Below are 26,910 nucleotides of genomic sequence, written 5' to 3'. Positions count from 1 at the left end.
CTGACACCGACTACCTGGGCCACGTTGTGAAAAAAGCCCATAAAAATTCCACATGTCACTGACCGGATTAGACCTATTAACCCAATGTGGAAGAGTGATGATTATAACCACTATGCTACCGCAAGGATTCTTTTAATACCCTCATGACGAGCTGTGGATTCTAGTTTCCTCATTAAGTCATAAATTTAATTATGTGTGACGTAATATGTGAACGTTCCCCTTCCATTAGGTATTCAGTTAATTTGAGAAGTTGTGGAGAAAGAGAAAGTTTATTCCGATTGGAGAAATGAAAGAGAATCCAGTAGAGAGCCCTTCAGAGTTTTCTGTATTAGTGTGAATTTGACAGGTTTCCTGACTAACAAAACTAAGTGGTCCATCTCTGGTACTCTTTTCACCGACTGGAATAATCTAATATTTAATCTCCCTTCTCTGTATGAGGATTGCAAGGAATCCTTACAAATGAAAGCCACTTTTATCGGATCCATCGACTGTCGCGCCATTGTAATCGTAGTGGTAAAAACAGATATTAAGCTGTCGGAGTCCTTTTGGATGCTGCTAACTCCAATTTTTTTTTTAGAAGAAATTAAACCACAGAATCGTGGTGAGCCAATGTAAGAATGACCTACATCCGGGCAGTAGATTTTAAAACGCATAAAAATTCTGCTTACGTTCCAGTAGATTGAAGAGGAGGAAAAAAGTTCTTTTCTTATCTGTGAAACGATCGTTAGAGGGCGTTCTTAAAGGGGCTTTCTGAATACTGAAGTAGATTTTTGTAAATAAAGTGGTTTCAATGAGATTCGCAGTGCACAGGATGGGGGGTGGGGAAGCAGGAAACAGTTGGAAATCAGCCATGCAATATCAAAATCAATTTTACTCCTCTTCCTGCCAACTTATCAACATCTGAATCAGTGAAGGATGACTCAAATTACTTGCTTGCCACATTGTTACTGCTGGCTATTTTTGATGGAGGTTGTCATGGATACCACCATCCAGTTGTAATTTATTGAAGGTTCGTTTTTTTTTTAAAGGAGTTCGATGGGCGCCCTCTAGTGACTACCCGGCGTAGTACTGAGGAATGCGTGGACATTATGAGAATATCCTGTGCGAGAAACTTTCACCTCGGGTGTCCTTGCACAGTTCATGGAACAATACAAACCCGAGCGTGACATGGAGATAACTCCTCACGTGGAACCACCAGAGTGCGCTCCATTTTCGTGGCCACCCTGTCGTGAATGGGTGGCGTTGCTTTCGCTGTTGGGGGGGGAGAGGTTCAGACGTCAGTGTGAACTGGTATTATTCACCGGACGTCTGGAATGTGGGTGTCTCTTCTGTACACACGTTTTATAGGCTCACGTGAGATTAGTGGCCACCATTTTGCTTCCATGTCATGCATCCCCTTCCGTTGTCAAGGCTACACCACTCGACACCATTGAAACCATCATCACTAAGTATGATATCGGGTTGAGGTACATGCAGTTAAACTCTCCAGGCATAGTACCCTGCCCTATTACGTTTCATAATTTTGTAATCTGGATTGGATTGAGTCGCATTTGATAATGGATACCAATGTCAGCTCCTTTTTGGGAAATGTTCAAACCACAATTTCTTCAACTTAAAAAAAATAATCTTTAGTCTTAATATTTTCTCAATAGTGGCTCTTGCTGAATGTGCTCCATCAACTACACCTATCGGAGAGATCATTGACTTCCCCATGATTGGATCGACTAAGAAGCTCCAGGAACTTGTGATAACTCATTTGCGTACTGTTCTTTTAATTGAAGCCAATTGCAAAAGGTTCCTGATTTCTTGGCCAGTGAGTGTAGATGAGTACTTTTTAGATGACCCAATCGACAGTTGCATTCAGTTGCTTCAAAAAATAGTTTCAGATTGGTATTTGATGGAAGAATTGGGTTGTTTAGAATATTTGATAAGGTAATGGGGCATCAATATACAACCTCTATTGACTACATGAATTTCACTGTCGGTTTGGTAGCTACCAAACCCAATATCGGGATGAAAAACCAAACTTTCCAGGAAAACGGAAAAATATAAACCACACCAAAAGTCACGTTATTAAAAGATTCTATAAAACAAGAATTCCCATTGGGGTCAGTCGTCTTGAAAGAAGGATCGACTTAAAATATAACTACGAACATGGCCTCGTTAATTTCTGTGTATGAGGGAGGGTCAATAAGGGACAAATGTGCTTTTTAAAGGGGTCAGCAGGTAAAACAAATGCTCTGTACCCCCTTCTTTCCTCATCTACTGCGAAGTGTGTCTCAATTTCGCGATCCTACAAGGGGGAGAGGTTCAAAAGAGATTTGTATTCACTCAGAAGTAGTTGTGATAGAAAGATGAAATGTTTTTTGTTTCGTACCTTGAAGTCTCTGTTGCAACTGCACAAATTTTGATGTGGTTGCTGAAGAGAAAACACCCAAAACAATCCAAGAAGAAATGGTTGCTCTTTATGGAGAAAACTGTCCAGGTTAGTGTCGTTGCTCATTGGTATAAACAATTCAGTTCATGATGAAGACATTCCACGATGTCCAGCAACTGTTGTAAGAAGAGAGTGTTGCATTAATCCTGGAAGATCTCCAATATTAGTTCCAAAGAACTAGCTGCAGGTTAATACAAATCTCTTTAACCACCTCGTATTTGTTCAACTTAACCATATATAATTTATCTCTAAGCATTTTCTTTCAAAGAGTATTACCATCATTGACAAAACGTTTTTTTTTGTTTTTAGATCCCTCAGGGCCCTGACCTCACCTTGGCCGACCTCCGAGCTATGGCTGCAAGGCAGCAGCATCAGATCGAGGTCCATCAACAACTCCTGGTGGCAAAGGAGCAAAGGTTGAAGTTCCTGAAGCAACAAGAGGCCCGCCATAGTCATGGAACTTCCGAGGGAGACCGTCTACGTTACCTGAGAGAGAAGGTGGAAGCCCAGGAGATGAAACTCCGGCGTTTAAGAGGCTTGCGTGGTCAAGTTGAGCAACACCATGCCAATAATAACAACCTAAGTAAGTACAAGCACTCATTTATTGTTTATTTATTGAAAGTTTCTAAAGAGGAATTTATCTTTCATCCCGGATTTGAACCTCCTGACCCATTAAGCCTTTGGAAACTATTCATCGAACAGTACAATAACCCAAGAGAATTCCACAGTGCCATCTGGTATTTATTCAAAATTTCAATGGAAAACTTCTTACAAGGTCCTTAGTTTCAAGGAGACTGGAGGTCATCAGATTTCTACTGGAATGTGTGACCTACGTCGCAATGAGAAGTAAGGTGACCTTCGTGCTTGCAATTGAATGGCATAATTACTATGATTGCTATCACAACCAGGGAGGGGGGATAGAAAGAAGGAAAAAGAAAACGGTTGTAAGAAAATATCAAAAGCAGGTTCTTGTGTTTCTTCTTCTACGAAAGAATTTATCCTTCGTGGTATTTACATTCAATAGATGAGAAGAAATACCATTGAAGTAAAGACACAAAGTCTTTATTTCTTTGGTATTTCTTGGTAATCAAATGTTCAATTATAAAGCTATTTTTCCCACATTTCTGGGGGAAAGGAGGGGGAGGAGTTTTCCACATGACTTTCCATCTGACTGCTACAAAACTCGTTGGCCGACTTACCGAGAAACCGTCCTCTGATCTTTTGCATCCATTTTCTCGACACTGGTGGTCTATTATTCTTTTCCAGATAACGGCGTCCTCCCTCATTCTGTTGTTCGTAAGAGAATCCCCCAAGGGTGGGGAGTGTCGTCTGCACTGTTTTTAGTAATTATCTGCCCACTGTTACAACCACATGACAATCTTCCAACCTACGCAGATAATTTGAGTCTGGGTGTTGTTTCTGCTGACGATGGTATAATCAAACGCGCTATTTTTGGCCACACTCTGTCCTCTTGGGGATTATTTACAGATGTTTGGCCCAGTTATCGATTAAGAGGACTCCAGTCCTATTACCTAATCCAATAAATCATGCAAATTCCAAGCTGTTCCAAAAATTGCTGGGGAAAGCATGTCTTTAAAGCTGGACTTGAGTAATCAGCTCCTTGCTTCGAAATTTTATGAGGGCCCTCGTCACTGATCAAGAAAAAATCGATGCGCTGAAATTATATACTAGTTGGTCAAAATATTCGAAACCTTTATGCAAAATCCAGTATGGCCACCTTTTGTCCAAATTACAGGCCCTACACATTGTGCCATGGATTCTTCTAGGTACATCCCACCTAAAAGTTTGGAAGTCGCAGTGTATGACACCGGCTTTCATTAATTATTGGTGTGTTCTGTGATTGATTTGTTGTCTGTTGAGTTGGCGAATTATAGTCCCAGTTGCTAATGCGTCAATAAAACCCAAACCACACCAAGTTGTTTGCTGGATGAAAAACCAGTTTTCGGGAGAAACTCGGGTTATTCCCGTTACCTGGATCTATTATCTCCGCATGAATGACAGCTTTGTCAGTTACCATTAACAGTGTCGGGTACAGGCAGTGCCGGACCCAGATATTTCCGCCTCCCGGGCAGAATGATTTTTCGGCGCCCTTTGCTAAGGATATATATTTTTTTTGCCTCATTGTTCTTCTGTTTTTGGCGCCCCTTAAAGGATAGCGCCCCAGACAGGCGCCCTACTAGACCATATCTTAATCCGGCATTGAGTCCAGGTGTAGCCAACTCCATTATCATGAAAATGTGGATTTTTTTTGCTGCTACACGATTAAAGCGTCTAGGAACACTGCTTAAACCTTCCCTTTAACTGCTGTGTTGCACTCCATCAATGAGAGAGAAAGAAGGAAAGGAAAAGGGAAAAGAAAGAAGGAAAGAAAAGAAAGGAAAACAGGAAGAAAAATGAAAAGAAAGAAAGAAACAGTACCGACAGAGAGAGAGAGAGAGAAAGAAAGGAGAGAGAGATAGAAAGAAATAAGAAAGAAACGGAAGGAGAGAGAGGGAATGAGGGAGGGAGAGAGACAGATAGAAAGAGAGGAGAGAGAAAAGGAAAGAAAGAAAGAGGAGAGAGAGAGAGAAAGAAAAAGTGGAGAGAGAGAGAGAGAGAGAGAGAGAGAGAGAGAGAGAGAGAAATAAGAAAGAAAGAAAGAAACGGAAGGAGAGAGAGAGAAAGAAAGGGAATGAGGGAGAGAGTGAGAGAAAGAAAGAAAAAGAAAAGGAGGGAGATAGGAAGAAAGAGAAAGAAAATGTGAGAGAGATAGAAAGAAAGAGGAGAGAGAAAAGGAAAGAAAGAAAGAGAAGAGAGAGAAAGAAAGAAAGAGGAGAAAGATAAAAAATAAAGAAGAAAGAAACGGAAGGAAAGAGAGGAAAAGGAAGGGAAGGAGGGAGAGAGAGATAGAAAGAAAGAGGAGGGAGAGAAAAGGAAAGAGGAGAGAGAGAGAGAAGAAAGAAAGAAATGGAAGGAGAGAGAGAGAGAGGAAGGGGTTGAAGGAAAGGGAAGAGAAGGAGGGGGAGAAAGAGAGAGAAAGAAAGGAAGGAGAGGGAGAGAGAAAGAAAGATAGAAAAGGAGAGAGAGAGAGAGAGAGAGAGAGAGGAAGGGGGAGAAGGAAAGGGAAGAGAAGGAGGGGGAGAAAGAGAGAGAAAGGAAGGAGAGGGAGAGAGAAAGAAAGGGAAGGTGGGAGAGAGAAAGAAAGAAAGATAGAAAAGGACAGTGATAGAAAGTGGAGAGAGAAGGAAAGAAACAGAGAGAGAGAAAAAAGAAACGGAAAGAAAGAGGAGAGAGAGAGAGACAGAGAGAGAGAAGAAAGAAAGAAACGGAAGGAGAGAGAGAGGGAGAAGAAAAGGGAAGGGAAGGAGGGGGAGAAAGAGAGAGAAAGAAAGGAAGGAGAGAAAAAAGGGAAGGAGGGAGGGAGAGAGAAAGAAACGGAAGGAGAGAGAGAGCAAAAAAGAAAGAAATGGAAGGAGAAAAGAGAGAGAGAAAGAAAGAAAGAAAGAAAGAGGAGAGAGATGGAAGGGAAGGAGGGCTGACAAAGAAAGAAAACGAGAGAAAGAAACGGAGAGGGAAAGAAAGAAAGAAAGAAACGGAACGAGAGACAGAGAGTAATAGTAATACCATAGAGTGGGAGAAAAAGAGAGAAAAGGAAAGAAAGAGGAGAGAGAGACAGAGAGAGAGAAGAAAGAAAGAAACGGAAGAAGAGAGAGAGAGGGAGAAGGAAAGGAGGGGGAGAAAGAGCGAGAAAGAAAGAAAGAAAGAAAGGAAGGAGAGAGGAAGAAAGAAAGAAAGAGGAGGGAGAGAGAAAGAAAGAAAACGAGAGAAAGAAACGGAGAGGGAAAGAAAGAAAGAAAGAAAGAAACGGAACGAGAGACAGAGAGTAATAGTAATAGCCATAGAGTGGAAGGAAGCCAGAGGCTTTTGCTGCACCGGCCTAGAAAAAAAAAAGAAAAACATGAAACAGATAAGAAAATCGAATTTATTTGCTTCCGTTTTCACACACGCAGCTGTCCAGTTGAGTTGCAATTTCTTCAAACCTCAATCATCTGCCGGGCAACTTCTTCCAACCAATTGCCATCGAGTTGCCCGTCTTCGGACCCTTTCAACAAGCTCAATGTCCCTCTTCAGATGAGCTCTCTATACCATTAAAACACAGCTTCCACTTCTCTCATCATCTTTGGAGTGTGTTCAAGCCATCCTGAAGGATGACTTGAATAAGCTTGGTACTGATCATCGACTCTGCCGATCCTTACGTTGTCTGCAAATTTCGTCCCGTACATTTCATACGTCAACAGTGTCGCTTGCATTTTTCATTTCTTTGCCTTTGGGCCTCCACGAACCCTGGGCCCTGGTGCTGCAGCACCTCCTCCTTTACCATAACAGACACCAACTAAATCCGATTATTTAAAAGAAATACATTTATGGCTTTAGCGTTCGTAGGTTCCGTGCCCCTGTAAATTTAACCATATAATTAACACTATTTATAAATATTGCGCAGACAACCCCCCCCCCTCTTCTAAGTGACTGCTTTCAAGACGCCTAAAAAGAGCGAACCCGAGTTATCTGCAGCGTATCTGCCCCCCCCCTCACTCTGACAACCCTGTGCCATCCTTCAAGCGATACAATCCCCCCCTTGCGTTTCCCCGCCTTCCAATCTGCACACCACGCAGTCTACGTGAGAAAGTTCCCCAATAAGGTGTCCCAGGAAGATGGATCGAACGAGGTGGGGCCCCCCCATCCCCCGGCCTCTGTGTTCCTTCTCACATAACCCCGCTACACTTTACGCGCACGCTAAAAGTACGATGAACATTACCGACTTTCGGAACGGGGTCACGGCGGTCATCCGAACTCGCATCGCAACGAATAGGTGGCGCGGGGAGAACCGAGGACGTCTCGCCAGCGAGGGCGAGCTTGTAGAGGTGTTAGTGTGGAAAATACTCGCAGTTCTGTTGGTGGTACCCGAGCAGACGCGTTTCTCTTGTTACCGGTTTTGTACCACTTAGCTTTCGAAAGTGTACCATTCTTTTAGGGATGCCCCGCATTGTCTTAAGACCGACTTGAGTCTTGACGAAACATAAGGTCTTGTTTCACCCAGTTAACTGGAGTTCATCATACAAATATCTTTAACTCGAATTTTAATTAAATATGCTTCTTTAACTCGAAATTTTAAGAAACACTGCTCTTTAACTCGAATTTTAAAATTATCTTCGAATTTTAAGGAAATATTGTTCTGTAACTCGAATTTTTTAACCGAATTCTTTAACTGGAAATTTAAAAATAATTCTCCGAACTCAAATTTTAGAGAATTATGGTTTTTAACTACAATTTGAACGAAATATTGTTCTGTAACTAGAATTTTAACCAAATATATTATTTACTCAAATTTTAACCAAATATTTTATTTATTCGAGCTTTACCCAAATATTGTTCTGTAACTCAAATTTTAGCCAAAATTGTTCTGTAACTCGAATTTTAATCAATTATTGTTTTTATTTACTCAAATTTTAACAAAATTATTTTTTTTATTCACCCGGATTTTAACCAAATATTGTTCCGATACTCAAATTTTAATAAATTATTTTTTTTATTTACTCGAATTTTAATCAAATATTTCATTTACCAGAATTTTAACAAATTATTTTTTTTTTTAAATTTACATGAATGTGAACCAAATATTGTTCCATAACTTGAAGTTTACCCAAATATTGTTCTCCAACTCAATTTTAACCAAATATTGTTCTCGAACTCAATTTTAACCAGATATACTCTTTAACTCGAATTTTAGCCAAATATTGTTCTGTAACTCGAATTTTAACCAAATATACTTTTGAACTCGAATTTTAGCTAAATATTATTTTTTTACTCAAATTTTAACTCCAATTTCAGCCAAATATTATTTTTTACTCTTATTTCAGCCAAATATTGTTATTTGTTTATTTATTTTAGCCATATATTGTTCTGTAACTCGAATTTTAACCAAATATACTTTTGAACTCGAATTTTAGCCAAATATTATTTTTTAACTTGAATTTTAACCAGATGTATTTTTTAGCTCTTATTTTAGCCAAATATTGTTCTTTAACTCGAATTTTAGTAAAATATTGTTCTTTAACTCGAATTTTAACCAAATGTACTTCTTTAGTTCGAATTTTAAATAGCTTAGGTGATTAAAATTGCTATTCAAAATAGAATAATGGAAAATTATGTAAGCTCAGATACATAGCGATGGATCTTTGTAAAAAATTGTCGAATTTGGGTTAGAGAAAACCCTCATGTGCACGTTGAAATCACTCCCCCATTAAAGCTATAGTGTGGTGTGGATTTACGACGCTGTCCTAGAGATCAATTAACGGGGCATGGAAGCATCATTTTTATGCAGAATGGTGCTATGCCGCATACTGACAATGTCAAAACAGCTGTTAAGAGAAACTTTCGCGAAGAGAAATTGCCTGTCGCCATTTTCCACATCCCTGGCCTGCAAGATCGTCCGATCTAACTTTATCAGACTTTGGTTGTGCAATTATCTGAAACACCCTGTTCTACAGAGATTTGACTTTCAGATTTAAAGGGCGCATTCGTCCGGGGCATTCTGACTGCAGCTGTAAAATAAAGAATGGTGAAATATGGTCTTAGTCAAAGAATTGTTAAAATTTTTACTTTACGCTAATTTTCAAAATCTCTGCGCGCTCCCTGGTGGCAAAAATTTCGAACATATTATTCAAATGAGCATAATTGTATCAGATGGTACTTATTCCCTGATGATGAATTAAACTCTAATCTTGTGGAAGCGATCAAGAATGTCCTATTTTCCTTGGACATCAATTTTGGTGTTTGCTGGCCGATCGAAATATCTTTTCAGGAACTTACAGATCGATAATCACTCACGTGTAGCTTTTAGCTTTGTCCACTTCACTCTTGAAAGACTTAGAAATGACTTGGGGATAGCAAGGTTTACAGTTCTTTCGGAAGTGCGTTGTTTCTTTTGTTGTCTTCTGTATCAAATTTATCTTTCTGTTGCGTGATTTTTAGGTGAAACGTAAAACGAGATCAAAAGACAGGTTTCCACCTACGCTGCACTTCAACTGCATTCTCGAATTTCCAGTACCACCTTAATGCTTGTTTTGACCGATCAAAAGACCAGTTTTCCACCATGTTGTCTTTTAAACGAATCAACTGTTGGACTTATAAAAGTAGCAAAAACAGTTTTAACAAAATGGGACTCGAACTCAGGTTGTTTTCTACCCGGTATGCGCAGGACAGTGTTTATTACCACTGTACAACCCTCAAGGGCATATGAATAGCTACAATTCTCTTCCTACCCTATGGCAGCAGTATGGGTAATCCCTTTTCCTCCATGTTTGTAGCAGCTTGGTTTGAAGATATAGAAGTGCAAAAGCTTCATTGGCCTGCCCAGAGCTGCAATTTTAACCTCACTGAACAAATTTTGGATTAACCTGAGAGTTATGTCCGGGTCAGGCCAACACGTTGACCGCTGTGTTGGAGAAATGGACCAAAATATCACTCTACTGGTATCAAAAATTGGTTCGGAGAGTTTTGGCCGTAATGCAGCTTGGTCCTGGCATGGATTCCAAAAGGTGTTGCAACGAACTCGCCCGTTCGTTGTAAAAAGTGTCCAGTAATCGATGCGAATACTCCCATCTGGATACACTGTCATCATGAAGGAGTGTACTTGGTCGGCAATGGTAGAAAGGCAGAAGTTCCCATTGAGCCGTTGATTAGCGGTGATCAGAGGATCCAGGACATGCCAAGAAAACACCTAAAATATATTATCCCTGCATCTAAATTGCCAGCACCAAGAGTTCATCCAGTAGCTTTTTCATCCAGCAGCAAGGCGCATTTTCTAGTCTCATAGTGAGCATGGGTGCCCATGAAAGCTGTCGAATGCATAATCTATATAAGTTGATGTCTCACGCCTAGTCAATGTGGATATTGGTCTTGCTATTCTTACGCTGTACTGGGTAGTCATTTGGACCACTGTGCTGTGTTAAGAGACGAGACACACGATGCTCACCACGGGCTTCAACCGGTCTTCTGGCTATCTCACGTGTGTTGTTTGGCAGGTTGTTCGGCCGCTGTCGAACCATGACACCACAGAAGGGGAGCACTTAACCATCTTAAGATTTGTATCTGCACGTGTTGCCCCCACATTCATTCCACGTTCGAAATGAGGAGGACCTACTCGCTGTTAGTTAGGTGTACCAAATTAAATAGCTATTCAGTGTGTACTGATTAATTTGTTCTGGCATTGTTCATCCTTGATTGGAGTAGTTTGAGAACTTGCTTTCGATTAGATCTTTGAAGTTTATTTATGTGGGGATTACCTCGTTTCCATTAGCAACCCTCAGGGACGTTCCTTACGAATCTGCCTCAGTCTTCTGCTCATTCAAGCATATAACAATGTCGTCATTGCTTATAGAGATAATTTCGTATGTGCCTGCACGACTCAGAAACGATTTTGGGGACGAGGTTAGCACGACTGGCTGTTAACTCTCAATCAACTTGTGTAAAAACGATTTGAAACCCATGAAATCCTTTTCGACTCAGAAGCATCTCTTTTCTACCATTTAACAATAGTCTTAGACATATGATGAGAATGGTCTGGAACTGTTCCTTCTGGTACTACTTTATTGGCAAAAGTTTGTTTAAACTTTCTTTGAGTTATAATGTATCCTAATGAAGTCCAGCCGTGCGTGAATCAATCTTGGTCCATTATCAGCAGAGTACCAAAATGCTAATGCATTACCAACAACCTGTAAACAGAGGATTTTTGTACACAAGGGTCTGAAAGTCAAGTTATATCCTTAAAATCTATTAAGACGGATGTGAGCCTTATCGTTCTGATCTCATCAGATTGCTGCCAATTCAGAAGACACGTCACCAACCTCTCTCTCTCTCGATGGAAAAGAACTTGAAAAGTTTCTCCGATGTCTCTTTACTTAAAATCCAAAGGAATTTGATAAATATGTTAATGAAATGCTTGGAGGGTGATGGCAGGAATTTGGAGAAAAAAGAGATTCTTCATTAAACTTCATTCGATGTAGTTGAGTTTTTATGTTGGTGAAGATGGGGAAAAAAAACGACATTAGGGATAAACCGATACTTTTTGTATTCTTCGATGCTCTTCACCAGGAGGGATGCCTTAAAAGCTTTGTTTCGGCGATTGTTCGTAATCTAATTCGTAATGACTCGCGTACATAATTGATGACATAACAAACTACTTGGTGGAACGTTCTTTAAATCTAATTTTATCTTCATTCTTTCAGCAACGTGGCTTCTTTCAATGGAGGCAGCTTGCATTTGTTATCCACTTTTAAGAGATCTATAATTCTCTTTCGTTTTATGGCATTTCTCCATTGCATTTCTTTTCTATTTCTTTCAGAGCTTTACATTTGCCATATGTTATCTTAGCGTGTTTCTTTATTACGTTATCCCTCTCTCTCTTTCTGTCTCTCTCAGCTTTGGGTAAAATCTGTCAATCTTTTATTTTTCTCAGGCGCGAGCTATGAGACATTGGTGGGACTACTACGTGACTCGATGTAGGTGTTAGACGAAGAGTTTAGTTCTTGATATACATTGAGATGCAACTTTATTGGGTACACCAACCCGTTTTGTGAAAAGGAGCACTTCTTCAGCAGCCTTCAGGGGTAGCACAGTTGGTAGGATCGCCATTTTCCCCACACCAGGTGGAAAAGAGTTGAGTTCAAGTCCCATCGATGACGAGAGGAATTTTTATGGGCCTTTTTCACAACGCGGCCGAGTTAGTCAGTCTTAAGCAAGGGTAGCGTGGTTTTTCTCCCGGAAACTCGGGTTTTTCATTCAGGAAACATAAAATCCTGTCAGCTAAAAACAAAAAGGTACAGTTACTGTGGGCTCAAAAACATCAATATTGGATAGTGCGGGATTTAAATAAACTGCCTGGTTTGATGAATCCCGGTTCTTACTATGTCAATATATCTCGTTGAGTCCAAGACATGATGAATCTACGGTTCTTTTGAGGACTAAAAGAATGGACTACTCGCTATTAGTTGTAGGTGTACCTAATAACTTGGCCACTGATTGTATTTTGTCATACGGTACAGTTACTGTGGGCTCAAAAACATCAATACTGGACAGTATTGATCTGTATATTTACCTTGTTTGTTTTTTGGTTTTTAGGAGCATTAGCAACTAAGGCCATATTGCTCCGTGCTTTCACTTTTGTAGTGATCCATTAACAGTAACCTCAGTGGGTTGAAGGTTGGGAATAGGAATAACTTCTTGACATTGCATTTCAATTTCTGTTGATTCTAATTTTTGGGAGATTGAGGAAGAACAGAAGTTTGGATCGTGATTTGGACTGTGAATGGATGCTAAGTGGTTGCGCATATGTTCGAAGGCTTGTTTTTAACCCTTAATTTTACCTTATTGGGAGCTTTTAATGCTAATGGTATGGGTTGAAAAGTAAAAAGAAACTTTTTATAGAAACTGAAATTAAAGATGATTTCGTGGATGGCACAGTTGGTATTATCACCGTACTCCCCATACCAGATGGAAAAGACCTAAGTTCGTGTTCAATGACGAGGAATTTTTTATGGGCCGTTCTCACAACGAGGCTGAGTTAGTCAGTCTTAGGCGAGGGCAGCATGGCCCTGACTCTCATCAACAACAACAACCTACCAAGTGGAAGACACTTTATTTGTTTGATTTCATTGGTTGTAGTATTATCTGGTATGAGTGGACATGACTTTCTTAAAACGACTTTAAAAAGTTGAAACACGTAAATGGATTTAAAATAAATTAGTTTTAATCAAATTCCTTTCATTGAAAGGAAATTTTACAGGAATGAATTCTAAAGCAGAGAGAGACCACCAAGATAAAAGATGTCAACAAGACTGGGAAAAGCTACAATTTAGCTGATATGGGATGTTACAATAGTCTCTTTCTGACAGAGAGACTATTGCAGTAGTCTCTTTCTGACAGAGAGACTATTGCAGTAGTCTCTTTGTCAGAAGCAGACTTCTCCGTGCTATCTTCTGTTTATCGACCACAGGCCCTTCCTAAAACGCAATGACAGGATGGCAGTTCTGATTGTGACAGAAAACACGGAAAATGAACAGCAGAAATGTAATGCGTCATCGATTAAATTAATGAATTTAGCTTTGACTTTACCATTGGGCAAGACTCGTTATTCAAGAGATTGGATTTATCAAATTATTGAAATATTTGAAAATGTTTGTTGAAACTTGAAATAAGATAATCTTTATTAAGATACTTCTAAAATGTGTTGTTTTAGCTTGCTTTGGAGAAAAGAAGCAGTTTTTTTTTTTTTTTTTATCCACAATCTTAAAAAATATGGTTTCCATTCGAATCATAGGCACCAATTATTTAGAATTGTGTTTATGATTCATTCCAAACTAAATGTGTGTGCAGATTTTGTTTGTATTGTTTTTGTTTATCATATCTAGGAAGTTTTCCAGAGATTACCCTCATATCCATTTTGAATCTTTGTGTTGTTAGTGTTAGACGACTAACTGTTGGTTGTCTTCCGTCTTTGCCATATGGAGGCGGGCCACCTTCTTTGGAAGGAATTCGGCTTCCCTGTGGTTGTGAGACTGGCCCTCCAAAAACATGGTGAGATCATTCCCTGTACGTTGGTGTTGCCATTCTGCTAATTAAATGATAAGCCTGTGTAATCAAGATAACCTAATCATATCCCTAGAAAACCAAGAGCCGAGAAGATCCCACGCTGTAAGCTTTACTCAACACTGGAGGATCCAGTTGCCAATAAATATGTGTGTAGAGGAGTCCACAGCGTGAGCGAGATGATGGATATTTCTGTGAAATAATACGATCTCCAAGCATTAAGGCCATCTCTGCTATTGCACCATGAGGGAAATGGCATGTTATGCCATCTTGTTCAATTAACCATCCTGATACTATCATCCATTTGATGGTGAAAATAAACTTGGAAATCTGTAGACAACTTTCAGTATTTATCGGATTTTCACAGAAAATTCGGTTGATCATTTATGATTGGCATATATGTGTGTGGATTCTTCTATTCCAGATTTATTACTTTATCTGGTTCTTTCAATAAGTGAACTATATTGACAGGGCCGTGTCAAAAGTTTTTAGTACTGCTCGGGGTTCCCCTAATGTGGCAATGCTTTGTTTTTTCCCTGAGTGCCCTCGCCGGTGGCACAAATGGTAGAATCTTCCACCCTTCCCCAATGGTTGAAGTAGACCTGATTTCGAATTCCCAGTGAGGAATTTTTGTTGGCCTTTTCCACAACGTGGCTGAGTTTGTCGATCTCAGCTGAGGGTAGCAGCTTTTTCTTCCGGAAGCTAATTTTTCCTATTCTATCTTGAATCTCATATCTATCTTGACACTATTCAATTTGATTCTATATTACACCACGATCTCTATTTGTCTTTATCTTAGGAATTCGCTGGTCTTTAAGGTTGGCATTAATTTAGCTATCTTTTTGTATGTAATTTGGAGGTATTGGATTTTGGGAAATTAATCGAAACATCAAATCTTGCTGGATATTTCTAGAACTGTAAGATGTGACAGATTCTTTGAGATAATTTTGTTTCAGGACCGCCTTTATACGACAGTTCGCCATCGGCTCTTTGAAACCTTGATATGCCTTTAATAATATTGATACAGGTCAAAATATATACTTCTTAAAGTCTTGCACATCCATCCTGCAACCATTCTTCCTCAACTTGAATTTATGCCTCCTAATGTGCGCAATCTCAGCAAGTGGAAGAATGCCATTCACATTCAGCTTACTCAATCCATCAAGGCTTTAAACACCTCAATCAAATTTCCCCGCAGGTGCCTGCTCTCGAGATGCTTCAATTTGCATAACTGAAGCCTTTATGGAATAAGAATATTCTTTTGTTTCCTTCTCTGCACCCGTTTTCCAACAGATTTACATCCTTCCTAAAGTAAGGCCTCCAGACCTGTATACAGTACTCAAGATGCTGCCTAACCATGTCCTTATACAAAGGGATAATCATCTTCTTATCCCTGCTAGCCAACTTTCTATATATCATTGACAAAACCCCCACGAGTTGTCCTGACTGCACAATTACCCCCCAGGTCTTTTTCATACTCCACTACCCTGAGAACAGTACCGCACAGTTGGTACGTGTCTCTGCGGTTATTGTATCCTTAAGATTGGTTAGGACCTTAAGAAATCCCTTATAGAGGAAAAAATTAAATAAAAAATCTTTAATTGCGTGCTTGATGTGCTGTGACCATTATGGACCCTTCACAAATATATGACAGCTTTTCATCCAGCAAAGAGGATAAATAAATAGTTAAGTAAATACGAGTATTGGAACATTCCTTGGTACAGTAAATGCAGAATATTTACATAAGCTTTCTGTGGAATGATTTTTAAATTTCTACTATCAAACTATTTTATCTATTCATCGGATATCAATAGCGACCGTGCAACGACCTACGGCCATTTGAAATTAACCTTTCACGGTACAAAAGCGGTAAAATATTTACTTGAAAATGATTCGAGTCAATACTTTAAATGGTTGCTTAATTCTCTCTCTCTTTCTCTTTCTACGAAAATTGTGGTAATTCGTGACTGTTCATGACATGTTTTCCTGCCTACTTTAACGATTATTTCTGGTCAATCTCACCGTTTTGTATTCACTGCGCAACGCGTAACTGGCGTTCGTGACAGTCACCCCCTGACCCATTCGGAAGCGGCTTAGAATTCGTAAATTTTGCTGTTGACAAACAACAGTCTTTAATATTTTATAAAATGGAGACTCGTATTTATTTATCGACTTAGACGCCACCTACCAAGAATGAACTAGCCTTTTGTAATTTTAATTTATAATTAAATGGCGAAATATGTTTTCGTCTGTTTAGAATGAATATTAGACTATTTAAATTATTGCTATTAATTTAGATTCGCTAATTACAAAATAACAAATTATCTTAGGAAGTAATTAGCTGATTATTTGCAGCACACAATTATTGAATTTCAAATAAGCGCTTTTATTTAGGTTTGTATGTTCAAAGTGTTGTGTACTTGTAATTTATTTCCTTTCTAATGTTTGCATTTTGGATGACTTGTGTCAAGTGGCATAGTTTTCAGTAATGGCCACGTTTGTAGTGGCATAATTTATACTAATTAATTTATACTAATTAATTTTATCACGCAGGTGCTGAGTTAGAATCCATCAGGGCTCTGTTTAATGAAAAGGAAAAGGAGTTGTCTCTTGCTGTAGCCAAAGTGGAAGATCTCACGAGGCAGCTTGAAGAGTTACGAGGTGGCAAATTAAACAGCTCCATGCAGGGTTCTTCTCCCACCTCTGCCACGTTAGAGCTTGAAAAGCTGAAGAGGGAACTGCTAGTAAGTGCATGCATTACCGTTCTTGTTATCACCAACTTCCGTTTAAGCTATTCTCAGTTTATAAGGACACTGAGGTCGGTTTCCATAGCAACAGCTGATCATTTCATCACCAGCACATTGTTCATGTGGCTTCTTAATCGCCAAACATTTCTGCTAAAAATCAACAGGCATTCTGGGTAACTATGGAAGCTGTCCATATTTGATTTTCCACTAGAGAATACAACATCACCACTTAAAATAATACGTTTTAAGACTCCTGTGGCTTTAAATAGCAGATTTACTCAAGATTCTCTTTCATCCCGATAAAATATGGCTAATTTTGGCAGAATTATCACAAAATAAGATCTGCTCGTGTTAGATTATTTATTTATTATTATTTTTTTAGAAAATACAGTGTAAAATAGCGAATAAAAAACATCCCCTCATTTATCCAGTCGATGTAGTGGAATCAAATTACAGGAACTTTTGAAAAATCAGCTCCAAGGATGCATTGCCCTTGCAGATCTTCATATCTGCGCACATTGGGACATGTATGGCTAAATACGTTTAGTGATTTGTGAGAAACTCTTAATAAATGTCTGCAGTCCAAGAAGGTTAGTTGTAAATTGTACAACTGGACGAAAAACCAGAGTTTCCGGGAGGGAAAACCATGCTACCCTTGCCTGAGAATACATAATTTTCTTAAATTCAAATATAATTTCTAACTGTTCTTTTACCTGACTTGTTGACTTTTATTTACAACCACCCTGCGCCTTAGCTCAGAAACTGATGAGCCATAAAACCCTTAAACGCTCACTCACTCACCCATCCTTGCGCCTTACTTTCTTTTACATTCTGCGTTGTAATATTTTTGTTATTTTATGGTGACATTCGATATTAACTTTTTAATTAATGATCATGCAGGATCAAAAGATTGGATCTATTACGAGCGTGAATTTTATCTTCACAGATGGACGGGTTCTTTCAATTTACGAGATTAACCTTTTTATCTATGAACAATTTTGGCTGACAGCGAGGAGATCACCGGAGTGGTTGGACAATGATTTTATTAATGGCCACTGATAAATTTTATGTCTAGAAATTCTAGTTTGAGATTACAGATTTTCTGGAGATGCTTTCCTGAAATATATTCAATAATCTCTTTTATGAAGCATTGGAGGAATGCTCAAAGAGTCGTGGTTTTATTAATCTTCTCAATTGTTTGTGTAAAAGTGAGGAGATGTGAAATAGTTTATCGGTTCTCCAGACCGGTAATCTTTCATGTGTCATTCACTTTTTTCAATACAATGTATTAAAAAACTGCACTCCACTCCACTCCACTTCACTTCTTTCTTTTCACTTATTTTTAAGTTTTAGGGATAAAATTCTAAAGCAATAATTGATTTCGTAGGACACCATATAAGGTGTGATCAGAAAGTTCGGGAACCACATTGTATCTTGAATTTATGGTGTAGTGAGGTTCGAGTTAGTGTATGTTCTGTAGCTTTTCTAATAGTAATAAATAAAGCCTCATTTTAAAATTAAAATAATTTTAAAACTAGCAGTTCTAAAATAATCTCATCAGGAATGCTTCCAAATGGAACTTTAAAAAAAAAACTTAAGACTCGTGGAAGATCAGACTTACACTTGCTGGGGACGTTTGAAAAGTTTGTGGCCTGAGTATCAAGGGTTTGTTTGAGAAGTTTTTGAGGAGTATTTGAGTTTGGTTTGGTTTGGTTTGGGGTTTATTGGCGCATCAGCAACTGAGGCTATAATGCGCCAAATACCGGTCATATATAAAAAGGAGTATTTGAGTGTAAAGGTTTATAGGCCCCTTTGGAGCCAATGCAGAAATGTATTGATTCCAGCTGCGAAGAATTTTTTTTTGTTGGGGCTGCAGGAATGCATCCACTGCAGTAATGATGTCACTGTCGGCGGTGGGAAAATGGATGCCAGTCAGTTGGTTTTTTTTAATTATGGAAATAGGTGAAAGTCCGATGGTGCTATATCTGTGAATATGGGGGATGGTCCGAGATTTCAAAGCCGAACCCATTCAGTGCAGTCACTGGCTTTTTGGCCGTGAAGGGACATTGCAATACTATCCAACCTTGTAACTTTACAATTGATTTTGTCCATCTTCTCTCATTCGCACAACCTTGTTGACATCAGGACCTGAAATTTAAACGAATTTATTGCCCCCACTCGTGTTATAAACTTCGTTTGTTGATAAAGGGAAATCGCTGAACTCTAACACGTACTACTTGAGATATATCATAGCTCTTACGACTGATTGTAACTTCTCTCTCTCTCTCTCTCACTCTCACTCTCTCTCTCTCTCTCTCTCTCTCTCTCTCTCTAAGGATACATTAGTGCACGGTTTCTCAACTTTCTAGTTCGTCTGACCTGTTCTGAGCAATTGAAAATCCATTACCGTAAAGGGATCCCCCTTTTGGTCGTAAAATGCCTAGTTCCATGTTGCGTTTGAGCGTCTGCTGTTTCATGTTGTTTTAATTTATTACGCCCTATCACGGTCCCCATGGATATCTTTTGAAATAGCATGCAGGGAACGCGGAACAGCTTGTTAAAAATTTCTAATTAATGTATATGCTGGTTTTATTCGATAAATGTACCCAACTCACATCCTTCACTATACCAGTTTCCAATTAATGCATACTCATAAAATACGATTCTTTTTTGTTTCTTCTGCTTCAATTGCTGCTTTATACTAACCTCCAAAAAGTATCGGTACTCACGTCGGTCTCATACTGATGTTGTTGCCACTCACTTCAATTGCTTGCTGGTCTCTCTTTTGCCACCATCACGTGCTCCTGGGTAGGTTTTCCACCCACGAACAACACACCACAGCATGTATACGTCTCCATTCCTCCTACAGAACAGTGACCAGTTGAGATGCCGATTAAAGTGTGTTGGTCTGGCCCTCATGTGACGTTTTTGTCTATCCCATAGGTGTTCCATAGCGTTCAAATCGGTACTTTCTCTGGCCATTCCAACTTTTGTAGATTCATACCGATGAACGATTCCAGAACAGCGCGGCCAATATGATATTGAGGCATTATCCAGTTGAAACAGAAATGAATCCGTATCAAACAACTGCAGTGTTGTTCGAAGCATGGAACTGTCCAAAATATTAAGGTCTACGTTCATGGTTCCCCAACAAAGGTCCTAGGTCATACATTCGAAACAGCCACAAGTCACAACTCCACCTCTTCCGAACTTCATTTTAGGCACAATGCAATCCCACAGTAAACATTTTCCAGGCACAATCCACACTCACCCATTTGATCAGAACAGGTTCTAGCGAGATTCTTCACTCATTAGAGAAGATTTCCGCTGTGCCAAAAATGATGTTCTCGAACAAGTATAAATTTTAGACGTCCTCTGGGGCGACGTTCACGGACGAGACCCCTGTGCGCTATAAGAACCATGTAAAATCATCCACCTGGGCACCTCACAGGGGCGGCCCTAGTTGTATGGTAGTTTCGCCACTGTTTCAATCCCTGTTAACGCCTTAAACTTCTGGTTCACGTTTCACAGGGATGTCTGAATCTTGGCAATAACACCGTGGACATAAATATACATGGACATTGCTCTTGGCATTTAATAGGCTTTTGATCGTGTTTGGCATAAAGGTCTTCTAAATAAGCTTCCATCTTATGGTTTTCCAACTGTTTTTAGTAATTGGTTATCCAGTTTTCTCTCTGATCGCTCACTGAAGGTGATGGTAGATGGCTCTCAGTCTTCTAACTTCTCCACTAATGCTTGTGTCCCCCAAGGTTTAGTTCTCTCCCCCCTTTTTTCCTCTTGTATATTAATGATCTTCCATTGACCGGGAATCCTATCCATAGGTTTGCTGCTGATAGCATATTGCATTCCACGTTCCAGTTTGAGAAACATTTCCCAGCTCAAACTTCTCGAATATCCGCTACCAATTCTTTAAATGCTGATCTCCAGTGGGGCAAGGATAACATAGTTGATTTCAATCTTTCTAAAACTCAATTCTGTATTATATCTCACAAAAAGGATTCTTCTGCTCCTATGCTCATTTTCGATGACACACTCCGATTTCTAGGCAAGTTCTATTGGGGATTACCCCAACTTCTTGCTTCCTCTGCATCTAAACAACTGGGTTTTCTCTTTCGATCTCGGCGTTACTTTTCTTCCAAACAGCTGTTCACTCTGTACAAATCGCAAATCCCCCCCTACCATGAAATATTGTTCCCATATCAGTTTCCGGGAGGAAAAACCATGCTGACCTTGCCTGAGACCGACTAACTCAGATCTTTACCACCCAGTGTCGGGTACCAATAATGGTTGATACATTTCTAGCTGCTAGTTCCAGAAACCAATCTCAATACTGTAATTTTTCTTAATTTGAATTAACACCATGATTTTTCATCCTAGAAAAGTCTGTTTATCAGGATGAAAAACCCAAGTTTCCTGTATAAAACGTTTTCATTCTCGCTGGATGCCTACTACTGGACTATAGCCCCTAGTGGTGACATAAAGCATTATAGAATCGACTGCAAGCAAAGTTGTATTTTGAATAAACTCCATGATTTTTCATCCCCAAAAAGTTTATCGGGGTGAAAAACCCGTTTCCTGAAAAAAAAAAAAAAAAAAAACTCTTTCCTTCTTACTGAAGACCTACCAACTTTGCTATGATGTGAATTAATCTACCCATAAGGCAGCGCCCCCTAGTGGTGATATATGTAACAGGCAGCAAGCGTGTTTTAATTGTTATCAAATTCAAAAAGCTCATATATGTCCGAAAAAAATAACTGAATATTTGTCTGTATAAAAGATTATGGAAATTAATTAGGTTTAAATTTTCTTCCCCTTTTTATTCGTGAAGATGCAAATAATAATATAAGAAATAGATAAAATTATGGAACAAAACTCCAACAAAACACCAAAGGACCTCACCAGGATTTCGTAGAGGCATTTATTATTCCTTTACGAGGAAGACTTTTTTTTAAAACGGATTATTTTCGCAAAGCCCTTTAGAAAATATGGAAAAATCCCTTCTTACGTAGGGGGGGGGGGTGTACCGATTGAAAGAATTCTGCAGCTGATAAATAAGACAGCGTAAAAAGATCGATTCCTTGACATGCTGACGCGGTTTTCTAGAGCAGTGCAAGTCTCCATCTGTTTTTATGAGTGGTTCAACAACGTTTGCATTTAAATCAGTTTAAAATTGCATTTTAAAGCCAATTTGCAATATTTTGGAGTGTCCATTGGACATTTTTGTTTTCATAAATTATGTGCCCAATTATTTTGAACTTCGTGTAGCGTGGAATAATTAATACTTGTTAGCTAATGACGTTTTGAATAACTGATAACCATCTACGTGTTTATTAATGGCCACTAATCTGCTGATGAGTTTAATAATTCACATTTATGTCCTGATTAATAATTCACTCTGTCCTGCGTTTGTTTCTACATAATTACACGTTACGCGAACCGATTTTAAAGGAGGGGAAAAAGTTCAGATGGAACTTAATTAAGGCAAGAGAGTTTCTACTTCAACGTCTTGACAGTAAAATTCGTGATTTAAATCTTTTATGGTTGAAAAATGCTGCAATTTTAGGGAAAAGAACTGAATTCATTAGACTACATACACTCCTGCCGAAAAAGTTTAGAATCACTGCGTATGACAACAGTTTTGTTACACAGACATGTCATTCTGGCGATTAATTTTATAATGGAGTCTTCACTGACATTACTCGAAGGATCTGCAAGGTTCCTCATAAATTTCGTGAAGCAGGGCAGACTTGATGGTGTAGATGAACCTATAAAAGCTCTATTGGGTTTAAGTCAGGCGACTGGGGTTGCCACTCTATCTTGTTTAGTTGCTAGAAAGTCCCTGCACGGCTTAGACTTGTGCTATGGATCATTTCCTTGTTGTAATATAATTTCTTATGACGATGTCCACTCCAGAAAAACAGAAGCAACCTCAGATCATGCTGCAACCATCATCATGCTTGACTATAGACACTGGACTATGTGGCTCCATTTTGGCTTCGGTTGATTGTCTCATAAGCTCTATTGGATACAAAAATTTCAAATTTGGATTCATCCGTCCACTGTTCAATTGTCCAATGTTGATGGCTCTTAGCTAAAGATTTCTTTCGATTATCCAATTATAATAAAGTTTGCGGATTAGTACACGACCATGAAGTCCTGGTCGTTTAAGACTAAGTTTTACAGTGGATTTAGAATGTTTTAGAATCATCTGCAGTGTTCTATCACACTCAGGAGTCTTCTAGACCTTTGTGGAATATTCTAGAAATTTCTTGAATATTATTTAATTTTTTTAATTTTCATACATAACAGAAAATATATTAATAAAAATTGCTAAACAACTTCGGCCTATTTTAATAAAACTTAAAATTAAGAAAATTGAAACGTGATTTCAAACTTTTAGGAGGGAGTGTACTTTTCCCCTATTTAAATATGGATAATGACCCATTATGTTGTCAGAGTCAATTTAACATGCATATTCCACTCTCAGAGCCCTCGTGGGTAGTACAGTTGGTAGGATCGAGTGCCATCGATGATGTGAGGAATTTTTATGGGCCTTCTTCACAACGTGGCTGAGTTAGTAATCTCAGGCGAGGGTATCATGGTTTTTTCTCCCGGATACTTGGGTTTTTCGTCCAAGAAAAACATGGACCAATATGGTCTTAGGTCTCTACTGTTACAAATACAACCACTCACAGATGAAGGACTCAGGAGGCACAGTACTGCCAAAGTTGTTATTGGAATTCGCCTACGTTTATTGAATGCTTCCGTGATTTTAGGTAGTGTTGTCATTTTTATTACATCACCAGATAATAGTCCTAAGCACCGATGCCCAACATCTCTTCTTCTGGTCTTTCTAGTGAGTGCTACTGGGGATTTTTCTAATCTTTGATGTACACAGTCCTACGTTTAGTATCCGGACATCCCTCTGTTGACAGTTGGACGCTTGGTGCTTAGCCAACCACCACATGTCCGATAACAGCTATAAATATGCAAATATGCTCGTGAGCCTTTGAGGATTGGCCACGATCAACGAAATTAATTGACTTCCAGTCCGGAATTGATAATAGGCTGCCACAGAAGCTTTCAGTGGCATTTACTTCAAACTGAGTATTCTGCAGAAGGTGCTGTAGACTTTAATAGGAACTTTGAATACCCTTGACAATTAGGCAACATCCACAGTAGATTCTCATTCTGTTAACGAGAGAGAGCAAGAATCCTGAAGCTCATTAATCCAGGAGATTAACTCATGCAATGTTCTGAGCTGTGGTGGATGGCTCGAAATTTCTGTTAGAAGATTATCCCAACCTGCCAAGCATGCTCAACTGCAATAAATCACCCAAACGGTGTTTCGACTTTGTTTTGATGTGGTGTGTGAGTGTATGCTCCAAAGCAACGAAGGCTATGAGGTGTCAGCACTTAATGTCTGTATTTGCGTGTATTCTTCGGTCGATTTGTTTATTTTCTAGACTGAATCCGTGAATATAATAAAGTGGTTAGGAGGTACCCCAGGAAAATTGCGCATCTTATCAGAGGATGGGTTCACGCATTGGTTATCTCGGTATTGCACTAATAAGATATTACTTCTTTTCCGAAATGCTGTATGCAGACGTGGAAGTTTGTCACGTGGTAGTAATCGTTACCGCAGTTGTTAATTGAGTGAAGTTAATTAAAAATTTTGAATGAGATGTAACTCGCACAAAGATATTTTCTGATATTTTCTTCTGTACTTTTTAATTTTAATCAAAAAATGGTTATCACAACATAATTAATACAAAAAAATATTTCCTACGAGACAACAGATACAGAACAAAGAGATTGTCCATCCCGGCTAGTCTTGCGAAATGGGTTTTCATTCAATCCTTACAAATCATATGTGGTCCATTTAAGAGCCATTAATTCTCTTAATGGTTTTTCTCTGTGCTGTCTCTGTCAGTAAAATATTTCCTTTATGATTTTGGTTTTCGTTCTTTGATTTTCCTTACTGAGATTGCCTTATAAAAAAAAAAGGCAAACTGCAGTGTTATTCCATCCAGGATAAAAAAATAACTGCCATTTGTTGCCAACGGGTCATTTCAGTGACAAGAGGCGCGATCAGAAAGTTCGGGACTGAACTGATATTTCGTAAATGATGAACGGCTATTTGGATGGATCTTCTTGACTGAGTACACCCTTTGCAACTCCTGGAAGCATTTCCTGATTGGCTCCCTTTTGTAATTTATAATAATATCTGTGTCGCGTCCCACATCTTTAGAATCCAAATCTTCACGGTGCAATCTTTAAAATGCAACCAACTCAACAGCCATAGCTCATTGACCATTCAGAATCGGACACATGTTTATGTAAACTTCCTTCATTGCTTTCAGGTCCTGAATCGATTCTGAAATCACGACCAACATGTTGTCAATACGCTATGTGTACAACTAGAAACTCTGTATCATGCAGTATACTTGGATTTTCGCTTACTTGGAGAGGTTTGTATCCAAATCTCGTCCGAAACTCGAGAAATTCTTAAAGATTTCCTCAATCGAGGCTGTAATTAGCGATCTGAGGGAGAAGAAGGAGGAGAAACCCCCTTGGAGTTTCTCCTGAAGGTATTTTTCCGAACCAAAACGACTGAATTTCCACAGTGATTCCATTTCACAATGCCATTTAAGATAAACTCAGCCAAGCTGTCCTTGCTTTTTAAGTATTCATTGCTCATAATACGAATTCAGAGATTGCGTGGTGAATTAACCATGAAATAAGAACTACAATAGACACTAATTTACAGTACATTAAGAGTTTTAGTCAGCTGTATTTTGTAATAAAACCTTTTTAAGTGGAATTTTCTAAATTTTATCATTTTGTTTTCAGTACAGGACCAAGATGAATGAACAGCAGAACGCTCGTATAGCCCAGCAGAGGGAGACACTGTCGAAACGGCGGGAAGAAATTTCCCACATGGACCAAAGGATTGCCGAACTACAACAGAGACTTCATCGAAAGCGTTTATTAAATCAACAGTTGAGCAGCCAATTGTACTCTGCGTCCGTAGCCAAACAGGCGCACATCAGGCCCACTAGCCATAAACTCCGTACACCCACGCCAAATATAGCGGCGGTGGAACCACTGAAGAGGGTGATTCCTGAATCGGACCGAGTCCAGGACGATGTGAAGATATCCACTGAAGACGAGTTCGTTCCAAACAAAAAGGACCCAAAGTACCAGACGCTGCCGTACAACACGAAATTCCCGGTGAGAGAGACCTCGTCTCCAGCTGATGGACACGAGAAAACAGATCCCCATCGTATAGTACAAAATCCCCCGACCAGGAACTATTTGCCCAATAAACCCACTCCTCCGCACGGACTGGGTCATCTGGCCCCGAGGCCATTCGGCTCCACCTATAACTCTTCTCTTCTTGGCCCTCTTGCAGCCTCCAGCAGAGGGCAGCATCCGACTTCAAGAAGTTCCAACTCTGGCAGTTCTACTCCAACCACATCAGTCGCCTCTACTACAGTAAGTTTCTTTGATTCTTAGTTTTCGCATTCTCCAGCTACCATCTAAGCATCTTGGAAGTGATCCCTGAAGGCAGCACCTTCGGGCAAACGTAAATAATACAAAATTTGATCAAAAAGTCCAGTGACTATTGCAGAAAAATTAACTTTATTCAATGACAAATGTTTGTTAATATTCTTAAATCTCCTTCTGCAACCACGAATTTATTTCATCTTTTGAGAAAGTGCTCAAAAGATGAAAGAAAGTAAAATTACAGCTTTATTTATTAGTCCCTAATAAATAGTGTACAGTAATAAACGAATTCCACGCCCCTAAAGGAGAAAATCAAATCTCTAGGGTGGTTATAAAGTTATCTCCCACCTTTAAAAATTAATAACTCCAGAAGCGGTTTATTGCATTGTAATCAATATACTTGGAATTTTTTAAGCAATAAAATAGTTCGTAATTTAAACACCAGAGGCGCGCAAAGCGATTAATTTAGAATGTAATAAAAGTAAGTTATTCTCTAATCTTTATTGACGATCAGATCTCCAGGTGTCGACCATTATTTTCTAATAAGCA

The 26,910-nt window shown here is 39.1% G+C and overlaps 1 protein-coding gene across 3 annotated transcripts in view; it reads left to right on the top strand.

The window, feature by feature from the left end:
• LOC150085053 (apoptosis-stimulating of p53 protein 1-like) overlaps window positions 1-26,910 on the top strand; it is a 103,663-nt gene that overhangs the window by 24,712 nt on the left and 52,041 nt on the right. For all 3 annotated transcript variants that reach the window (XM_090376754.1, XM_090376753.1, XM_090376755.1), the window contains exons 2-4: window positions 2,747-3,020; window positions 16,637-16,827; window positions 25,705-26,349. In XM_090376754.1, coding sequence (XP_090232880.1) covers window positions 2,747-3,020; window positions 16,637-16,827; window positions 25,705-26,349 — 1,110 coding nt within the window. The remainder of the gene's footprint in view (window positions 1-2,746; window positions 3,021-16,636; window positions 16,828-25,704; window positions 26,350-26,910) is intronic.

The sequence above is a fragment of the Mastigoproctus giganteus genome, chromosome 6 (genome assembly GCF_048544385.1).
Source record: "Mastigoproctus giganteus isolate SK-2022 chromosome 6, ASM4854438v1, whole genome shotgun sequence".
In the NCBI taxonomy this organism is placed as follows: domain Eukaryota; kingdom Metazoa; phylum Arthropoda; class Arachnida; order Uropygi; family Thelyphonidae; genus Mastigoproctus; species Mastigoproctus giganteus.
The sequence above is the reverse complement of the archived record's forward strand: the minus strand, read 5'-3'. Positions and strand labels throughout refer to the sequence as shown.